The sequence below is a fragment of the Bombina bombina genome, chromosome 2 (genome assembly GCF_027579735.1).
Source record: "Bombina bombina isolate aBomBom1 chromosome 2, aBomBom1.pri, whole genome shotgun sequence".
NCBI lineage: Eukaryota > Metazoa > Chordata > Amphibia > Anura > Bombinatoridae > Bombina > Bombina bombina.
The window spans coordinates 1,326,187,437-1,326,207,489 of NC_069500.1; the positions used below are offsets into that span (position 1 = coordinate 1,326,187,437).

General features: G+C 38.3%; 1 protein-coding gene across 1 annotated transcript in view; it reads right to left on the minus strand.

The window, feature by feature from the left end:
• HGFAC (HGF activator) overlaps positions 1 to 20,053 on the minus strand; it is a 337,074-nt gene that overhangs the window by 75,670 nt on the left and 241,351 nt on the right. Inside the window, exons 7-9 of the mRNA XM_053704187.1 lie at positions 11,607 to 11,717; positions 8,794 to 8,974; positions 7,409 to 7,494 (exon numbers count right to left, since the gene is read on the minus strand). Of these exons, the coding sequence (XP_053560162.1) occupies positions 7,409 to 7,494; positions 8,794 to 8,974; positions 11,607 to 11,717 (378 nt within the window). The remainder of the gene's footprint in view (positions 1 to 7,408; positions 7,495 to 8,793; positions 8,975 to 11,606; positions 11,718 to 20,053) is intronic.

Consider the following 20,053-nt stretch of genomic DNA (forward strand, 5'->3'; position numbering starts at 1 on the left):
ACTGTGTGTCGTGACACATTAGTGCGTCGGCGGCAGTGTGTAAGTGTGTCCCTGCTTCAGCACAAACTGTGTGTCGTGACACATTAGTGCGTCGGCGGCAGTGTGTAAGTGTGTCCCTGCTTCAGCACAAACTGTGTGTCGTGACACATTAGTGCGTCGGCGGCAGTGTGTAAGTGTGTCCCTGCTTCAGCACAAACTGTGTGTCGTGACACATTAGTGCGTCGGCGGCAGTGTGTAAGTGTGTCCCTGCTTCAGCACAAACTGTGTGTCGTGACACATTAGTGCGTCGGCGGCAGTGTGTAAGTGTGTCCCTGCTTCAGCACAAACTGTGTGTCGTGACACATTAGTGCGTCGGCGGCAGTGTGTAAGTGTGTCCCTGCTTCAGCACAAACTGTGTGTCGTGACACATTAGTGAGTCGGCGGCAGTGTGTAAGTGTGTCCCTGCTTCAGCACAAACTGTGTGTCGTGACACATTAGTGCGTCGGCAGCAGTGTGTAAGTGTGTCCCTGCTTCAGCACAAACTGTGTGTCGTGACACATTAGTGCGTCGACGGCAGTGTGTAAGTGTGTCCCTGCTTCAGCACAAACTGTGTGTCGTGACACATTAGTGCGTCGGCGGCAGTGTGTAAGTGTGTCCCTGCTTCAGCACAAACTGTGTGTCGTGACACATTAGTGCGTCGGCGGCAGTGTGTAAGTGTGTCCCTGCTTCAGCACAAACTGTGTGTCGTGACACATTAGTGCGTCGGCAGCAGTGTGTAAGTGTGTCCCTGCTTCAGCACAAACTGTGTGTCGTGACACATTAGTGCGTCGGCAGCAGTGTGTAAGTGTGTCCCTGCTTCAGCACAAACTGTGTGTCGTGACACATTAGTGCGTCGGCAGCAGTGTGTAAGTGTGTCCCTGCTTCAGCACAAACTGTGTGTCGTGACACATTAGTGCGTCGGCAGCAGTGTGTAAGTGTGTCCCTGCTTCAGCACAAACTGTGTGTCGTGACACATTAGTGCGTCGGCAGCAGTGTGTAAGTGTGTCCCTGCTTCAGCACAAACTGTGTGTCGTGACACATTAGTGCGTCGGCAGCAGTGTGTAAGTGTGTCCCTGCTTCAGCACAAACTGTGTGTCGTGACACATTAGTGCGTCGGCGGCAGTGTGTAAGTGTGTCCCTGCTTCAGCACAAACTGTGTGTCGTGACACATTAGTGCGTCGGCGGCAGTGTGTAAGTGTGTCCCTGCTTCAGCACAAACTGTGTGTCATGACACATTAGTGCGTCGGCGGCAGTGTGTAAGTATGTCCCTGCTTCAGCACAAACTGTGTGTCGTGACACATTAGTGCGTCGGCGGCAGTGTGTAGGTGTGTCCCTGCTTCAGCACAAACTGTGTGTCGTGACACATTAGTGCGTCGGCGGCAGTGTGTAAGTGTGTCCCTGCTTCAGCACTAATTTTTTTTAAATTTAAAATTACTTTAAATTTTTTTTGGTTTCCAACTTTCCACCTGTCTGCTACGCATATCACATGGTTGACACTGGATTTATACCTAGTGGGTCACAGATCATCTTAACCTATTGGTGCAGCTCAGTGGGAACTGAAACTATTTCCATTGGGGGCACATTGGCTCCTGACTGCACGTGTAGACTCCTCAATCGGCTTGTGACTGCATGTGTAGTCAGTGAGTGGGACAGCAATGTGTTTGCAGCGCGGGCAGTAGTCTGTCGGACTCGCAGAGCTCTGAGGGCAGCAGCTTAAACGCTGAGCTGAAGTCAGAAGTCAAAGTGTTGGGGCTTTTTTGCAGCTAGCTCCCAGTAGTGCATTGCTGCTCCTGCTCTTGATATATGGATAGGAAGTGGAAGCTTTAAAATGCTTGATGATGAAATGCGAGTGTCTTTATCTAATATTCCACTAAATATACAGAAACTGTGAACATCCCATCAACCTCATATATCCCATTAAAATAGTAAGTAGCTATTGGTGTTAAACTTTTTTTAATTATTGCACATACATACTGTTACTTGTAAATACATTTAGTTATTATATAATTTATGTATGTGTCCGTATTTGTTATAACAAGTTAGTTTAACCCCCTGTTTGCTAGTACAACTGAATTACTGTGTGGTGAAAATGATGTAGGTCTAAAAAGTGTGTCACCAACATGAAAAGTTTGGAAAGCTCTGTTGTAGACAGTCGCCATTACCACCAAAGACATTTTAACCCCTCACATTTTATTAGTAATAATGGCTAGGAATGGTGGATGGTAGAATTGATATAAAGTATCCCCTGGCCCCCTATTAATCTTCTGAAGCAGTTATTACAACATGCTACTGAATAAGCAAAATACTGTAAATAACTTTCACTATGCACATCTAACCATTTTATATAAAAATCTCAAGGTGTTTACAGTTCCTTTAAAGGCATATTTCCCCTTACACATTTTTATTTCAGTATAAAGTTCCAAAAAAATTAAGTTAAAGGGAAATTAAACACAGCAGAATTGCATAATGAAAAAATGCATGCTAAAGAGACAATGCAGCAATGCTTACTCTGATTTATAAGAGAAATAGATTTTTTTCTAACTAATTTAAAAAAATGCCAGCTCCTTGTATCATGTGACAGCCATTAGCCAATTACAGACACATATCTATACATTGTGAACTCTTGCACATGCTCAGAAGGAACTGGTGCCTCAAAGTGTGCATATAAAAATACTGTGCACAATTTGATAATTGAAGTCATATGGAAACACTCTTAAAACTGCATACTCTGTCTGAAAGGTTCATTTTAACTTTAATGTCCATTTAATTGAGTGTTGAGTTTCTATATCTAAAAAATTCAATTTAAAAATTTAAAATCAAATCTCCTAACTATTGTTTCTAGTCACTTCAAAATGGCTGCCAAGCTCTGCCCACTGATGACATCACAATCTGGGCTGCATTAAAGGCTCCACTAGTTACAAAAGACTCACTAATTGGATTCAACAGACTGTCAATGCTATTCAGCAGAGTGCATAGATGCAGCCCAGATCGTGATGTCATATTTGGGCGGAGCTTTGCAGCCATTTGAAAGTGACTAGAGACAATAGCCATTTTAAAATAACTTTTTTTACTGTTCCTGCTGCATTATGCATGATAAGGAAAGGGTGCAGGTGGATATTTGCAACTTAATCTAAAGTAAGACTTTATGATGACTAAGGTGAAGACTGTCCCTTTAATAATATGTAGCAAAAAACAACAACTTTGCATTATGCTTTGTTTATCTTGTCTCGATTTCCAGTAACTTAAAGGGACATGAAACCCAACATTTTTCTTTCATGATTCAGATACAGCATATATTAGTAAGCAACTTTTTAATTTACTTCTATTTTCAATTTTGCTTCATTCTCTTTGTATACTTTCTTAAAGAAGCAGCCGTGCACTACTGGGAGCTAGTTGAACACATCGGTAAGCCAATGGCAAGTGGCATATATGTGCAGCCACCAATCAGCAGCTAGCTTCCAGCTCCTGATCCTATGTAGATAAGCTTTTCAATAAGGGATACCAAGGGAATGAAGCAAATTAGATAAGTAAATGGGGAAAGTTGTTTAAAATTGTATGCTCTAACCAAATCATGAAAGAAAAAATGGGGTTCATGTCTCTTTAACTTTTAAGATTGTGAGCTTTACAGTTCCTGTTTAAAGTGGAAGTGGCTTAACACTGCTATATTCCCCACAACCATTGTTTGCACATTCTAGTGACTCACTGCGCCTGACAATTTATAAACATTACACAGCTTTACTCTTATGTTTTCAATAATTAAAAAACTAATATTTTTGTTTTAATCTGCATATTAATTTCAGGCTTCAGTTTGTTTTGAATATATCAAGCTATCTATAATTTACTAACGGCTAGAATACGAGTTGTGCGTTAGGGTAAAAAAGCAGCGTTAAGAGGTCCTAACGCTGCTTTTTTACGCCCGCTGGTATTACGAGTCTTGCAGGTTTAGGGGCACTGCACACTTCTTTGGCCTTAGCGCAAAACGACTTACGTAAACTTTGTAAAGTCTTTTTTCTATGGGACTTCCATAGCACCGGTATTCTGTCTGTCCTGGGAGGCCAAAAAGTGAGCGGTACAACATCTCCTGTCAAGAGTCCTAACGCATTTAAAAGTCAGTAGTTAAGAGTTTTATGGTACAACGCTGTAACATAAAACTTATAACTAAAGTGCTAAAAAGTACACTAACACCCATAAACTACCTATTAACCCCTAAACCGAGGCCCTCCACATCACAAACACTATAATAAAATTTTTAACCCCTAATCTGCCACTTTAGACACCGCCGCCACTTACATTATATGTATTAACCCCTAATCTGCTGCCCCCAACATCGCCGAAACCAACATTGTATTTATTAACCCCTAATCTGCTGCCCCCAACATCGCCAAAACCAACATTGTATTTATTAACCCCTTAATCTGCTGCCCCAATGTCGCCGCAACCTACCTACATTTATTAACCCCTAATCTGCCACCCCCAACGTCGCCGCCACTATATTAAAGTTATTAACCCCTAAACCTAAGTCTAACCCTAAACCTAACACCCACTAACTTAAATATAATTTAAATAAATCTAAATAAATATTCCTATCATTAACTACATTATTCCTATTTAAAACTAAATACTTACCTTACGTTGTATCTAGCTTAGGGTTTATTTTTATTTTACAGGCAAGTTTGTATTTATTTTAACTAGGTAGAATAGTTATTAAATAGTTATTAACTATTTAATAACTACCTAGCTAAAATAAATACAAAAGTACCTGTAAAATAAAACCTAACCTAAGTTACACTAACATCTAACACTACAATATAATTAAATAAATTAAATACAATTACATAAATTAAATTAAATTGGCTAAAGTACAAAAAAACCCACTTAATTACAGAAAATAATAAACAAATTACAGATATTTAAACTAATTACACCTAATCTAATAGCCCTATTAAAATAAAAAAATAAATAAATAAAAAAAACCCTAGCCTAGCCTTAAAAGGGCCTATTGCGGGGCATTGCCCCAAAGTAATCGGCTCTTTTACCTGTAAAAAAAGAATACAAACAACCCCCCCAACAGTAAAACCCACCAACCACACAACCAACCCCCCAAATAAAATACTAGCTAAAAAAACCTAAGCTCCCCATTGCACTGAAAAGGGCATTTGGATGGGCATTGCCCTTAAAAGGGCAGTTAGCTCTATTGCAGCCCAAAGTCCCTAACCTAAAAATAAAACCCACCCAATACACCCTTAAAAATACCTAACACTAAGCCCCTGAAGATCGACTTACCGGGAGATGTCTTCATCCAAGCCGGGCCGAAGTCCTCAACAAAGCCGGGAGAAGTCTTCATTCAAGACGGGCGAAGTGGTCCTCCAGACGGGCAGATGTCTTCATCCAGATGGCATCTTCTATCTTCATTCATCCGGCATGGAGCGGGTCCATCTTCAAGACATCCAACGCGGAGCATCCTCTTCTTCCGACGACTAAAGCTGAATGATGGTACCTTTAAGTGACGTCAAAAGATGGCGTCCCTTAGATTCTGATTGGCTGACAGAATTCTATCAGCCAATTGGAATTAAGGTAGAAAAAATCCTATTGGCTGATGCAATCAGCCAATAGGATTAAAGTTCAATCCTATTGGCTGATCCAATCAGCCAATAGGATTTTTTCTACCTTAATTCCGATTGGATGATAGAATTCTATCAGCCAATCGGAATCTAAGGGACGCCATCTTGGATGACGTCACTTAAAGGTACCATCATTCAGCTTTATTCGTCGGAAGAAGAGGATGCTCTGTGTCGGATGTCTTGAAGATGGACCTGCTCCGCGCCAGATGGATGAAGATAGAAGATGCCGTCTGGATGAAGACTTCTGCCCGTCTGGAGGAACACTTTGCCCATCTTGGATGAAGACTTCATCCATTCAGGGGGTTAGTGTTAGGTTTTTTAAGGGTGTTTTGGGTGGGTTTTATTTTTAGGTTAGGGACTTTGGGCTGCAATAGAGCTAACTGCCCTTTTAAGGGCAATTCCCATCCAAATGCCCTTTTCAGGGCAATGGGGAACTTAGGTTTTTTTAGCTAGTATTTTATTTGAGGGGTTGGTTGTGTGGGTGGTGGGTTTTACTGTTGGGGGGCTTGGTTGTATTTTTTTTTTTACAGGTAAAAGAGCTGATTACATTGGGGCAATGCCCCGCAAAAGGCCCTTTTAAGTTTAGTTTAGGCTAGGGGTTTTTTATTTTGGGGGGGCTTTTTTATTTTAATAGGGCTATTAGATTAGGTGTAATTAGTTTAAATAGCTGTAATTTCTTTATTATTTTCTGTAATTCAGTGGGTTTTTTTTTTACTTTAGCTAATTTAATTTAGGTAATTGTATTTAATTTATTTAATTTATTTAATTATAGTGTAGTGTTAGGTGTTGGTGTAATTTAGGTTAGGTTTTATTTTACAGGTAAATGTGTCTTTATTTTAGCTAGGTAGTTATTAAATAGTTAATAACTATTTAGTAACTATTCTACCTAGTTAAAATAAATACAAACTTGCCTGTAAAATAAAAATAAACCCTAAGATAGCTACAACGTAACTATTAGTTATATTGTAGCTAGCTTAGGGTTTATTTTATAGGTAAGTATTTAGTTTTAAATAGGAATAATGTAGTTAATGATTGTAATTTTATTTAGATTTATTTAAATTATATTTAAGTTAGTGGGTGTTAGGTTTAGGGTTAGACTTAGGTTTAGGGGTTAATACCTTTAATATAGTGGCGGCGACGTTGAGGGTGGCAGATTAGGGTTTAATAAATGTAGGTAGGTGGCAGCGACATTGGTGAAGGCAGATTAGGGGTTAATAAATATAATGTAGGTGTCGGCGATGTTGGGGGAAGCAGATTAGGGGTTCATAAGTATAATGTAGGTGGCGGCGGTGTCCGGAGCGGCAGATTATAGGTTAATAATATAATGTAGGTGTTGGCGATGTCAGGGGTGGCAGATTAGGGGTTAATAAGTGTAAGATTAGGGGTGTTTAGACTCGGGGTTCATGTTAGGGTGTTAGGTGTAAACATAACTTTTATTTCCCCATAGGAATCAATGGGGCTGCGTTACTGAGTTTTATGCTAATTTTTTTCAGCCGACCCTCCCAGTTGATTCGTATGGGGAAATCATGCACGAGCACGTTACACCAGCTCACTGCTGACTTAAGCAGCGCTGGTGTTGGAGTGCGGTAATGAGCAAACTTTTGCTCAACGCTCACTTCTTGTCTTTTAACGATGGGGTTCTGAAAACTCGTAATACCAGCGCTGCAGGTAAGTGAGCGGTGAGACAAAACTGCTCGTTAGCACCGCATAGCCTCTAACGCAAAACTCGTAATCTAGCCGTAAGTAATTACTGTCTAGTTAACACTTACCACATTCTGGTATATCACAGTGCTCCCAAGATAAATGGTTGTCCTTCATTATATAACACCAGGGAATAGTATCTTCATCTGGCTGTCTGCAAGTAGAGCAAGAGACTCTGTATGCTAATAAATCACTGATTAGTTGAACTATAAAATTGCATCACCATAAAAGTATAAATTAGATTACATCTTTAATGCCAAAGTTTTGAAAGATGAGAAGAGGCATTTATGGGGGGTTTTGGTTAAATATATACCTGTATTGTTTAAATTGATATAAAAATGTTGTTTCATTGTTGTCATAAAAAGTACTGAGCAGTGGGTTATACTTAACAGAAATCATTGCAAATTGTATGTATTATTCATATTTTTTAAATGGATTTTACCTTTTATTTTTTATTTTTAACTTTTGTGGGGTACATCACTTCCTGTCATAGCCCTTCAAGTGGTCTTTTTACGCTACAGGAAGCTTATCTAGCTTGATGTTGTCAATTTTCTAGAGTAACTTGAGCTGGCTTACTGTTTAGTGAATGCAGGAGAAACAGGAAAACTGTTTTCCCATGCTCAGAAGAGGCAGAATGTAACTTAAAAGGACAGTCTACACCTCTGTCATCTTAAAGTCTTAACTTAGATTAAGCCGCAAATAGCCCCCTGAACCCCTTTCTATATCATGCAGCAGGAACAAAAAAAAAAAATTTTTAAAATGAATTTAGATTCTGGTCACTTTGAAATGACTGCCAAGCTCCGCCCACTGATGACATCACAATCCGGGCTGCATAAAAGGCTCACTAGTTACAAAAAACTCACTAGTTGGATTCAACATACTCAATGCTATTCAGCAGAGTGCATAGATGCAGTCCAGATCGTGATGTCATCAGAGGGCAGAGCTTGACAGCTATTTCAAAGTGGCCAGAAACAATATTTATTTTAACATAACTTTTTTACTGTTCCTGCTGCTTGATATAGAAACGGGTGCAGAAGGCTATTTGCAGCTTAATCTAAGGTAAGACTTTAAGATGACTAAGGTCTAGACTGTCCCTTTAAGTTCTCAACAGTTTTTTATGATGTAATCTCCAAACCCCTGATATTGCCACATTTGCCTGTGTATTTCATTTTCAATTACAAAATTACAAGATTAACAATGCAGATAACTAATTTGTGTTCTTTTTTGAGGTAACAATTTAAAGCTTTTGGGGTTTTAACAGCAGAGGCATTTTGGGATTGTGATCACTAGCAAAACACACTGACAATACAGCCCAATGTACAGATATCGTAATAAGCGCAATTCTGTGATCAACCCTGCAAAAAGCCACACAAAACACTTCCCACAGAAATTCTGATGGGGTTATTGAACTTGGTTATTGGCAGCAGATTTTAATTAAATATGTATTCCTTACCTACAGTAAGAATGAGATCCCAAACCTTTCTGAATAAAATCACTCTCACTGCGAACATTAATTTCTTCATAAAGAATATCTGAGTTCCACGGAAGACAACTCTGTCCAGAACGAGTCCTCTTCACAATGCCTCTGTATTCTGTGGTATTGACCGCAGTATGGTAGCAACGTTGCCTGTAATCTTAGTAAAATAAATTAGTAAAGTAAATTAAACAGTCAGCTGCACTTCAGTTTTTCATTGTCATCTTTATTAGAGCTGGATAATTCATACTCAATATTTTTAAGCATAACAATTTATTTCCACCTTAAAAGACATATGAGCTACCATATGCTAACAGGGGTAATTTTAAACTGTGTTAATTGAAAAAATAAAAAACAGCAGAGTTTCACTTTTAACTCAATTACCAAATGATATTTCCTTGCATAGTATCATTTTCCTCTTATCCAAGTCAATCTACTTTTCTCCCTGGACATTTTTCTACCTGTGATTTCTGTGATTCTATCGGTTATATAATTCTCCTCTGCTTCTTTATATTATAACCTCTTCTTTCCCTTAATTAACCCCTTACCTCTGTCTGCAAAGGACATTGAATTATTTTGGTGAAGACTAATGGTAAAAGACATGTAGGGACCAGATTGCAGGTTGTGTCATACAGTCATTTGTTTGTTTTTATTTTGTATAATATTATTTTCATCAATGTAATTGAAAGTTGTCCAAAATGATAGTGGTGAAGGCATTTGCCATGGGGGATGGTATGTTAAAAAGGATGGTTAAAACGTTTTTGGCAGAGAACTTAACACAATTCTTATATTTTAGTAAATTTAAAGGGATATTAAACTCGTGATTCAGATACAGCATGCAGTTTTTACCCAGTTTCCAATTCACTTCTATTATCTATTTTCCTTTGTTTATTTGGTATCAGGTTCAGCAGTCACTCCTGCGAGCTGGCTGGTGATTGGTGGCTGGCTGCACATATATCCTTTGTAATTGGCTCACTTGATGTGTTCAGCTAGCTCCAAATAGTGGATTGCTTCTCTTTCAAAGAAGAATGCAAAGTGAATGAAGCAGATCTGATAATAAAAGTGTGTTGAAAAGTTGTTTAAAATTGTATGCTCTGTCTGAATAATGAAAGTAAAAAGATGGGTTTCATGTACCTTTAACCCCTTTGCTACCAGGAATTTCAGAGAAAAAAACTTGCCCAGTAATGAAACATTTTAACATTTTTGCTATCACTTGATTTAATCAGAAAAATACTTTGTTTTTTTATTTATCTATGAAAATTATATATATTGATCTAGGCCCATTTTGTGATAGTTTATGCCACTATTTGGCCACCCAAAAAACTTTTTTCACTGAAATTATTTGCACACACCTACTGCAGTCAGAGATAAAATAGTTATAAAAGCTTCTCTGGGGTCCCCTTTGATTAGAAGCAGCAGACTTGTATGGCTTTGCAATTGTTTTTTGGCAATTAGAATGCAGTGAAGGAGTTAATCAGTTAGCTTCTAAAGTTAATTACCCTCTCACCTGACAACTCTAACCCCCTGATCCTTACTTGTTCCCCCCAAATAGCTCTCTTCCCTCTCCCGCAACCCTACCCCCCCCCCCTCCCCCGGTCACCACCATCTTAGGTACTGGCAGACAGTCTGCTTGTATGCAGTTAATTTTTTTTTTTTTAAAATAATTATTCTTATTTACTTATTTATGTAATGAAGGGGTCCCGCTCCACCCTACCAATTCCTCATCTCACCAACAGTTCTCTTACCCTCCCATTGCCCACTGTCATATTTGTTACTAGCAGTAACTTCCTTCCTTCTGTTATTGCTTCATACTATTCTCTCTCCCTGCCTTATATTTTTGCCTTAGAGTGTGGAACCCTGACCCTCCTTCCCCCTCCTCCACTGGGCCACTCACCCACCTCCCTCCTTCCTTCCCACTGCTCCAACCGGCACCAAAAGAGGATCGTTACAGGCAATGACACAGACAGTTGAACAATCTGGCTTCATATGGTACCGATCGTGCTCCAATTACCATATTAAGACAGATGCTTGCAGCATCAACTTGACAACCATGAATACATGGGATTTCTGAAGGTCTGATGTAGATCTATGTTAAGCTGAATGATGTTTCTAAAAAATGAATGCGATGCCCCACAAAGCAGTTTAAAAATTAAAACATTACTTTTGTTCCAAAACTCATTTGAACTCTTGTCAATTTTAAATGATTGGAATAAAGGTCACATTTTATTTTCTATGTACAGCATAGCATTCATATTTTTATAAGTGGTTTTGGTGCAGTTGGTTCACCGCCACTTTGCCAGTACCCCATCAGCATTTTGGGGTGGTACAACACTTAGGGAAGGGAGGTCACTTGGACTAATCCCTTGGAGTATCAGCAGTGTTTGTGTAATGCCGGGAACAACAAGCTTGCATAAAAAAAAGTATATTTTATCGAAAATGTGAAACATAAAACCATCTTGGATATGCAAAAATAACTGACTGCTGATAATTCAGCAAATGAAACGTAAACTAATTTTAATGTAGTCATGGGCATATGACACCCTTGTACATCTCTAGTGAGTCAAACAGAAACTCACTGATGTTGATTGGACCAGAGAAAAAAAATTGTACAACAATATGGAAAAATAATTTGCTATGAGAACAAATGATCATTGTGTATTGTTTTAATTTCATTACTGTTTCATATAATTTGTTTGGTTTTCTGCCAGCACATTGTAATAAACACAAGTGGTAATTAATATTTTGTTCATTTTTCTTAGGGAGTAATATGTAATACAAACATCCATACATACCTATATTGCAGTATTTTCCAACATAATGACCTCTGCATCCACAAACATATTCCCCAGATGAAAGCATTTTTCGACAGGCACCTCCATTGAGACAAGGATTCTTTACACAAGCTGCAAATATAAATAATTTTGTCAAATACATTGTATTTATAATGTTCTACTGACAACCAATGTGAAAGAGGAGCACCAACGGGACAGAAAGATAAGGGAAAAGAAATAATTAGAAGGCTAGGAATGGGGAATCGGACAATAGCAATAGAATAGTAAATCTACCGTCATAGGATAAAACAGTCCTGGGAATGTAAGAGACATCAATAATAGTGGTACAGAAGAGTTTGACTTTATATTCCTAGACAAATAATTTAATATATTTTATTGTTGTTGTATAATAGTATAAATTATCTTATGAATTCATTAAAAAAGTTGGTTCTAGAAGATAACATTTGGATGACATATTTCAAATCCCTAATGTTCTTTGACAAGAAGTCTGTGGTGTACATTGTTTCTTCCCTTATTCTGTTCTATTTCTTCTCCTCTTACTTTCTCGACACCCTCTCTCTACCCCCTCAATCTCAAATCTCTCTCTTTCAGATTCGTAATGTGTTTGTGTTTTATTCCTCTCAGTATATACTATATTCGGAGGTCACTGGGTATTGGAACATATATTCCTTGTACACACACAGACACTATATTTATTCAAAAAAGTGTTGTGAGAGAGCGGTTTCTGTTAAGAGGGAGTGAGATGTAGAGAGAGATGGGGTTAGAGAGGGAATGAGAAATTAAGAAGATAGGAATTGAGAGGTGAAGAGATAGGGGTTTGGGAAAGGGAGTTAGAGGAGAGGAGAAATTGGGGTAGAAGGGAAAAGAGTGGAGGAGAGAGGGGAGATGAGGTGGAATAAGAATAGATGAAGATGGGGAGTGAGAGGGGCAAAGAGAGGAGAATGAACAGTGCAGAGTGTGGGCAGAGATGACTGGAGCCGAGAACAGACCTGTAGTGTTGGAGCTCTGCTATTTTACTTGTTAAAATAGCCTTTTATTTAGATTTTGGAGCTTCACAAATGATCTATATAGTAACTGAGGCAGTTAACATTACTCTGATTAGAAGAAGAGCTTCACTAGAGACGACACACAGTATAATTACCTTGTTGATTCCTATGATATCTGAATACCATGACTTGGAATGTGCAGCTATTAAACAAGCACCTACCCTGCTGCCTACAGTGGCAGCAATGGCTCCAGTGAGCTATTCTACTGTGAGGATCTTTTTGTGGGAAGACAATAGTATTTAAAGTAGGTTTGCTATGGACAGCTTTGGTAAAATTGTCAGATAACTGATGGAACTTTAGTTTTATTCTTCGAGGTGGTAAACATAAACCTTCCTCAACAGTATTAGGTAGATCGGAGTAGTTCTGGAACTGTGCTATGTATATAACTCTATTGGGGTTCTTCCATGATGATCATTATCTATGTCTGAGTCCTGAGACTCAACAGTTGAAATACCCACAGCATCAGGGCTCCAAACGACAATTATCCCCTTCCTGTCAGGGTAACAAGCTGTTAATTTATACTGCAGTCAAGAAATCACGGGCGTGTTCTATATGTTGTCTACATATAAACCCAATATATAGACACATCTTAGCATGTGCCTTGCTTAATCTCCACTCTGGACAGTCATGGAAATAAAATCTGTAATTTTTACTGCTCAGAGTAATCTGGAAGATTCTATTGAGGTAGATGAGGATAACTATCTGGTAACTCTAGATTCTGTGAACCAGCTATGTGAAATGGTTAAGCCCTTGGGAGGAGATGTTCATGTGGGTCATTAAGAAGTGGCAGAAGGTTTCCATCTGTCTCCTCTTGGGGATCTCCTACAAATTATAGAAGTGACACGGTAGGAATGGTTAATGTTAATGTTAATATTGATTTTGATATACTTTTTTTTTTCTTTTCAATTTTATTGAAATACCATATTGGGGTACAGAAAAGGGAAGGAGGTAAATTGTTATCACAGTATTTACATATTAAGAGAGAAATACATATCAAGTTGTGTACCAGACCCCCCCTCCAAAATGAGAAAAAACAGACATAAGAAAAAAAAAAAAAAAAATAAACACCTATTAGAGCTTATTGGATATATAATACTATAAAAGAAAAAAAAAACAAAAAGGAAGGGACGTATCGTCCTTGTCTCAACAGTATAATATACATTTGTAGGAGTTGCAACTCACTCCATGTAGCACCCTAAGGTGACCAGCCCCTGAGGTATGGGGGGGGGGAAGGGGAGAGAAAAAAGAAAAGAAAAAAGAAACCCCATCCCTTTCATACATTAAATTATAGTTGGCAATTGGATGAGAATAAACCAAGTTCCAGTTGTTGTATGAACCATCTAGATTTCCTTAGTGGAGCGATATCTGTAATTGAGCATCTAGAGGTAAAGCTAGTATTATTTTTTCCTATTTAAGAAAGAATCTTTGCACTTGATTATCATTGGGGCTTCTCAAACTAAATTGTTCCAATATTACCTCATTATGGATTTTGTTTACAAACTCCTTAAATTTAGGTTCCTGCATGGTTTTCCAGTTCCTAAGAATGACATTTCGACCAACCAGAATTATTGTATTTATAAGTCTGATGTTAGTATATGGTTCATCATGGCTTAAAAGAAAGAAAATATATCTCGGCCAGAGAGTAAGACTACTGGCATGCACCTTGATTACCCAGAAACAGACTTTACTCCAGAACTGTGCAATTTTGGGGCAGGTCCAAAAACAATGCATTTCGTCTGCGTTCATGGCATTAAATTTAGGGCAGTTATCTGCTTTCTTGCACCATTTTGTCATTTTACCTGGTGTGACATATAGTAGATTTATTAATTTAAAATGTGATTCCTTCCAGTCTATAGAGACCAGCGTTTGATCGGTTAACTTAAAGCTTTGCAAAATATGTTCCCTAGTAAGATTTGAGAGAATTTTATTCCACTTCCTCGCTAAATTATCGATGTGAATTGTCCCATGGTGCTTAATAAGCATATTATAGAGAAGTGAAATAGCAAGTTTCTCACAATGATATAGCCTAATAATATCATCCAGTCCCCCGAGTGAAAGGTTGGTCCCAGTCTCCACATGTAATATTCCAATCCAGTGCTTAGTCTGGAGATAGGCGTAGAAGAAGGTTTTTGGTAAATTAAATTTTGATCTTAACTCTATAAATGTCTTTATCATTAGAGTCTTAATTGCACAGATATCCTTTAAGTTTCTAAGACCGTTCATGGCCCATGTAGAAAAAACTCCATGCATAAGCCCAGTTGGAAAGTCCGGATTCCCTAATAAAGGTAAAAAATCTGCGAAAGTTAGTTTGTATCTCGGAGCAGACTTTCTGCCATGCAGAGATTATATATTTGAATGTGTACATGTGTGATACATTTACTGGTAATCTTGCGAACGGGATATGAATCAGTGCTTTAAGTGAAAATGGGGCTATCAACTGTGATTCCAAATAAAAAAAAGAAACATGCTCTTTTTCTGATAACCAATCCAACACAAATTTAGCAAGTGTGGCATACTTCTGAAATTGGATATTGGGAAACGCCAAGCCACCATGTATTTTAAAAAAGGATAATTTAAAGAGTGCAATCCTTGCTTTTTTCCCGTGCCATATAAACCTGGAAAATATCTTTTGCAAGAATTTTATATCTTTCTTCACAAGTAATAAAGGCAGATTCTGAAGTAGATATAATAGCTTTGGGAAAATAATTGCTTTTATTAGCATCACACATGCCGACCATGAAATAGGGAGGTTATCCCACGCTGTTAATTTCTTCTCAAACATGCCAAAATATTTAAAAAAAAAAAAAAAAATTGTACCATTGTGCGGAGTTCTTACTTAAAAGAATACCCAGGTACTTAATTTCCTGTACTTCCTTAAAGGGATGAAAGATGGTATTTTTTGGTTTATAGATCCAAGCAATTCCGATTTCCCCCAGTTAATTTTGTAACCTAAAAAGGAACTAAAAACTTCAATAATCTGCAACAATTGGGGTATAGACTGTTTGGTATTACTCAGAAAAAGTAAGATATCATCTGCAAATAACAATGTCACTAGATTCTTGTCCCCTAACTTAATCCCCTTTAGCTCTTTTCTGAGCAGGATCGCAAGAGGTTCTAAAGATAAGTTGAAGAGCAGCGGGGGAAAGGGGGCAACCTTGGCGAGTACCTCGTTGCAGAATAAATATATCAGATATCTAACCATTAACAATAATGGTGGAAGATGCAGCCTGATACATTACACGTACAAATTGATAAAAATTTCCTATAAGACCAAATCCTTCAAGTGCGCTAAATAAGTGATCCCATACTATGCAGTCAAACGCTTTCTCTGCATCGACTGTAAGCAGGGCTAAATCAGTTCTATTGTGTGACTTTTTCCCTATTGATTTATTCCAAAAATGGTCAATGACCAGCATAGCTTTCCGGAGGTTCTTCACCGGGTTACTTCCCAACATAAAGCCTTCTTGATCTGGGTGTATTAATGAGCTCAGATATTGCTTGAGTCTGTGTTAGATAATAGCAGTTAAAAGCTTGTAATCTTAATTTAATAGGGATATAGTTCTATATGAGGATAGCGCTTCTGGATCTTTATCCTTTTTAAGTATCAATGCCACATTGGACGCTGTGAAAATTTTTGATTGCATTTGATTTTTAATATAATATTCATTAAAAAGTACCGCTAATATGGGAAGAATTTGATCATGCAGGAGTTTATAGAACTCAGTTGGAAGAGCATCCGGACCTGGCGTCTTATTTAATTTAGCCTGTTTAATGGCTTCTGAGATCTCGCATAAAGAAATAGGTTCGTTTAAATGGAGCAAATCCTGTGTTTCAATGTTAGGTAATATTATACTTTGTCAGAATTCCCTTTTATTCTCAACGTTGACTTCTCCCGCTGAATTGACTTCCTGGAAGTATTTAACAAATCCACACCTTATCTCAGAGATATTAGTAATTCTTTTGTCGCCACTTTTAAATGTGGTTATAAAATTCTTCTGGGACCAGCCTTTAGATAGTTTGGCTAGGAATTTTGCAGATTTACCATAATGCTCTCTGAACCTAGCTTTATGCTTTTGATCTTCCATAATTACTCCTTGTTTCAGGAAAAAGTCTCTCTCTACTCGCGCAGTGGTATATTTACCCCAGGTAGTCTGAATTGGATTGTTTACATATTTCCTGTAGGCGTTTTTAACCTGATTAGCTAGTTGTTCCTCTCTGCTTTTATTTTTTTTCTTCCATTTACATAAGTAAGCTTTAATCTCGCCCCTCAGAACAGACTTTGCCGTTTCCCAAAGGACTTCTGGCTTATCTTCATATGAGGCATTACACTCATAAAATTCTTTCCATCTATCTTGTAGCCAATTCTTAAATTTAAGATTATTGGCTAAATACTGAGGGAAGAAAAATTGTGACTTATTTTGGCCTTGTGAACAAATCGCATTAATCTCCAAAATTACAATTGCATGGTCAGAGATGATAATCTCGCCTATATCTGACTTGATCTCTAAACCCAGCATATTATTAGATATTAAAAATAATCAATTTGTGAAAAGGACTTAAATGTCTTGGATTTGCATGTATACTCTTTGCTATCTGGGTGTTGTAGTCTCCAGATATCCTTTATTGATAATTTATAACAGAAATTCTGTAACACCTTGGCTTCCCTGTTATTCCTAGATCTTTGCACAGAGTTGGACCTGTCTAAAGCAGGGGCAAACGCCATATTCAAATCTCCAGCCAAGACAATATTCCTCCCAATAAATGGGAGTAACTCCAAACTTAATTTCTCCCAGAATCCTTTATCTAAGGAGTTTGGGCCATATATATTACACAAAATGAATTGACATTTGTTAATCATTATTTCTAGAATTTGAAATCTTCCTTGTATGTCCAATTCCTGTGATATAATCTGATATGAGAGATGTTTATTAATCAATATGGCAACTCCTCTTTTCCTTTTATCATATGCTGTTGCAGAAATTTCTCCAACCCACTTAGATTTTAATTTAAGTAGTTCATGGGGTTTCAAATGTGTCTCTTGAATAAATGCAATATCAGGCTTATGTTTCCCTAATTCCTTTATAATGAGTTTCCTCTTAATTGGGGATGAGATGCCCCCAACATTCCAGGAGATTAGTTTTAATTTGCCATTTGAAACAGAGAAAAAGTGATCCCAAAATAAGTAAAAATACAAATCCAACGAGAAAAAAAAAGGAAAAATAAAAATGATAAAATAATATGTACAGGGAAAGAAAACAATGTCCCTCCCCATACTCCCTGGAGCCGCTCAAATCTCAGGTGTAACCTAACCATCTGGGGCCATTGGATGTAGTATTGTGTGCTACAGATTCAACTCTGTAGTTGTTAATTTAGTAAGTGTTTAGCACAGAATTCTTGGGCTTCCGCCCTGTTATTTAACGTTACTAGATTGCCATCTTTTTCAATAGTAATTTTAGCTGGATATACCAATCTTGCATTGAAATTTGCCTTGATCAGTCTAGAACAGAATGGTGACATCTCTCTCCTTTTAGACAACGTTTCTGCAGAAAAATATTGGAAAATTAAGACTTTATGCTGGCCAATCAGTAAAGTGTTACTTTTACGATAATGTCTAAGAATATTATTCTTATCCTGGAAATTTAAATTTTTTATGAGTACCGATCTTACGCTGTGGGTGCCATCGGGGTTACTTCTGATTGGGCCAACTCTATGAGCTCTTTCTATCTGTACTGAGCGCTTCTCTCTTTGTATGCAAATTATTATGACCCTGGGGAAGTCTCCCTATGGGTGATGGGGGAAACCAGATGTGGACTCCTTGCCCAGTGTGCTTAGAGGAATGTGGCTGCACCTCACTGACGAGGCCCATAGGAGGCCGAAACGATCGTCTGGGGTTGTCATGTTCCTTGTTCAGAGCAGAATTGCCTGGTATTTCGGGGCTGGACTGACCTTACTTGGCGGGATCAGACTGATATACTTCAGGAAAGTTTTCTTCTGTGAAAAGCACACTGGTCTAAAAGAGGCTGCTTCCAGGTGGTAAATCGCCATAGAACAAGCCACTGAGCTGTTGTTCGTTCCTGGTTGAGCGCTTCTCTCTTTGTATGCAAATTATTATGACCCTGGGGAAGTCTCCCTATGGGTGATGGGGGAAACCAGATGTGGACTCCTTGCCCAGTGTGCTTAGAGGAATGTGGCTGCACCTCACTGACGAGGCCCATAGGAGGCCGAAACGATCGTCTGGGGTTGTCATGTTTCTTGTTCAGAGGAGAATTGCCTGGTATTTCGGGGCTGGACTGACCTTACTTGGCGGAATCAGACTGATATACTTCAGGAAAGTTTTCTTCTGTGAAAAGCACACTGGTCTAAAAGAGGCTGCTTCCGGGTGGTAAATCGCCATAGAACAAGCCACTGAGCTGTTGTTCATTCCTGGTTGAGCGCTTCTCTCTTTGTATGCAAATCTCAGGTGTAACCTAACCATCTGGGGCCATTGGATGTAGTATTGTGTGCTAGAGATTCAACTCTGTAGTTGTTAATTTAGTAAGTGTTTAGCACAGAATTCTTGGGCTTCCGCCCTGTTATTTAACGTTACTAGATTGCCATCTTTTTCAATAGTAATTTTAGCTGGATATACCAATCTTGCATTGAAATTTGCCTTGATCAGTCTAGAACAGAATGGTGACATCTCTCTCCTTTTAGACAACGTTTCTGCAGAAAAATATTGGAAAATTAAGACTTTATGCTGGCCAATCAGTAAAGTGTTACTTTTACGATAATGTCTAAGAATATTATTCTTATCCTGGAAATTTAAAATTTTTATGAGTACCGATCTTACGCTGTGGGTGCCATCGGGGTTACTTCTGATTGGGCCAACTCTATGAGCTCTTTCTATCTGTACTGGCCGGCCATCTACAGTTAATCCCAATAATTGGGGCAGCTTGGAAGAGGCAAAAGACAGTAAGTCCTGAAATTCCGTTGTTTCTGGGAGGCCCACAACTCTTAGGTTGTTACAGCGGGCCCTGTCCTCTAGCTCTTCCAATCTTGATTGTAAAGAATTAATCTGGCTGCTATGTGTTAAAATGGAATGCTATTGTATGTTAGTTCGATCCTCTATATCCGAAACCCTTGACTCTACCTCCGCCATTCTTGTTGCAAATTGCCTCACCTCAGATGAAAGGCTCGCAATATCCTGTTTAAGTAGTTCAAACTGGGACATAAATAGTTCAGCAATCTGTTGTAGTAACTTTGTATTATCTGAAGTACCAGCAGGAGGGTCATTAGTACTTTCTATACTAGTATCAACCTGTTTAGATTTTTTCTCTTTGTGTTTAGGCGCCATTATTGGTGAATTATTTTTAGAGTGTAGAACAAACTTTTCCATGTGGAGCAAGAATAATCACATTAAGG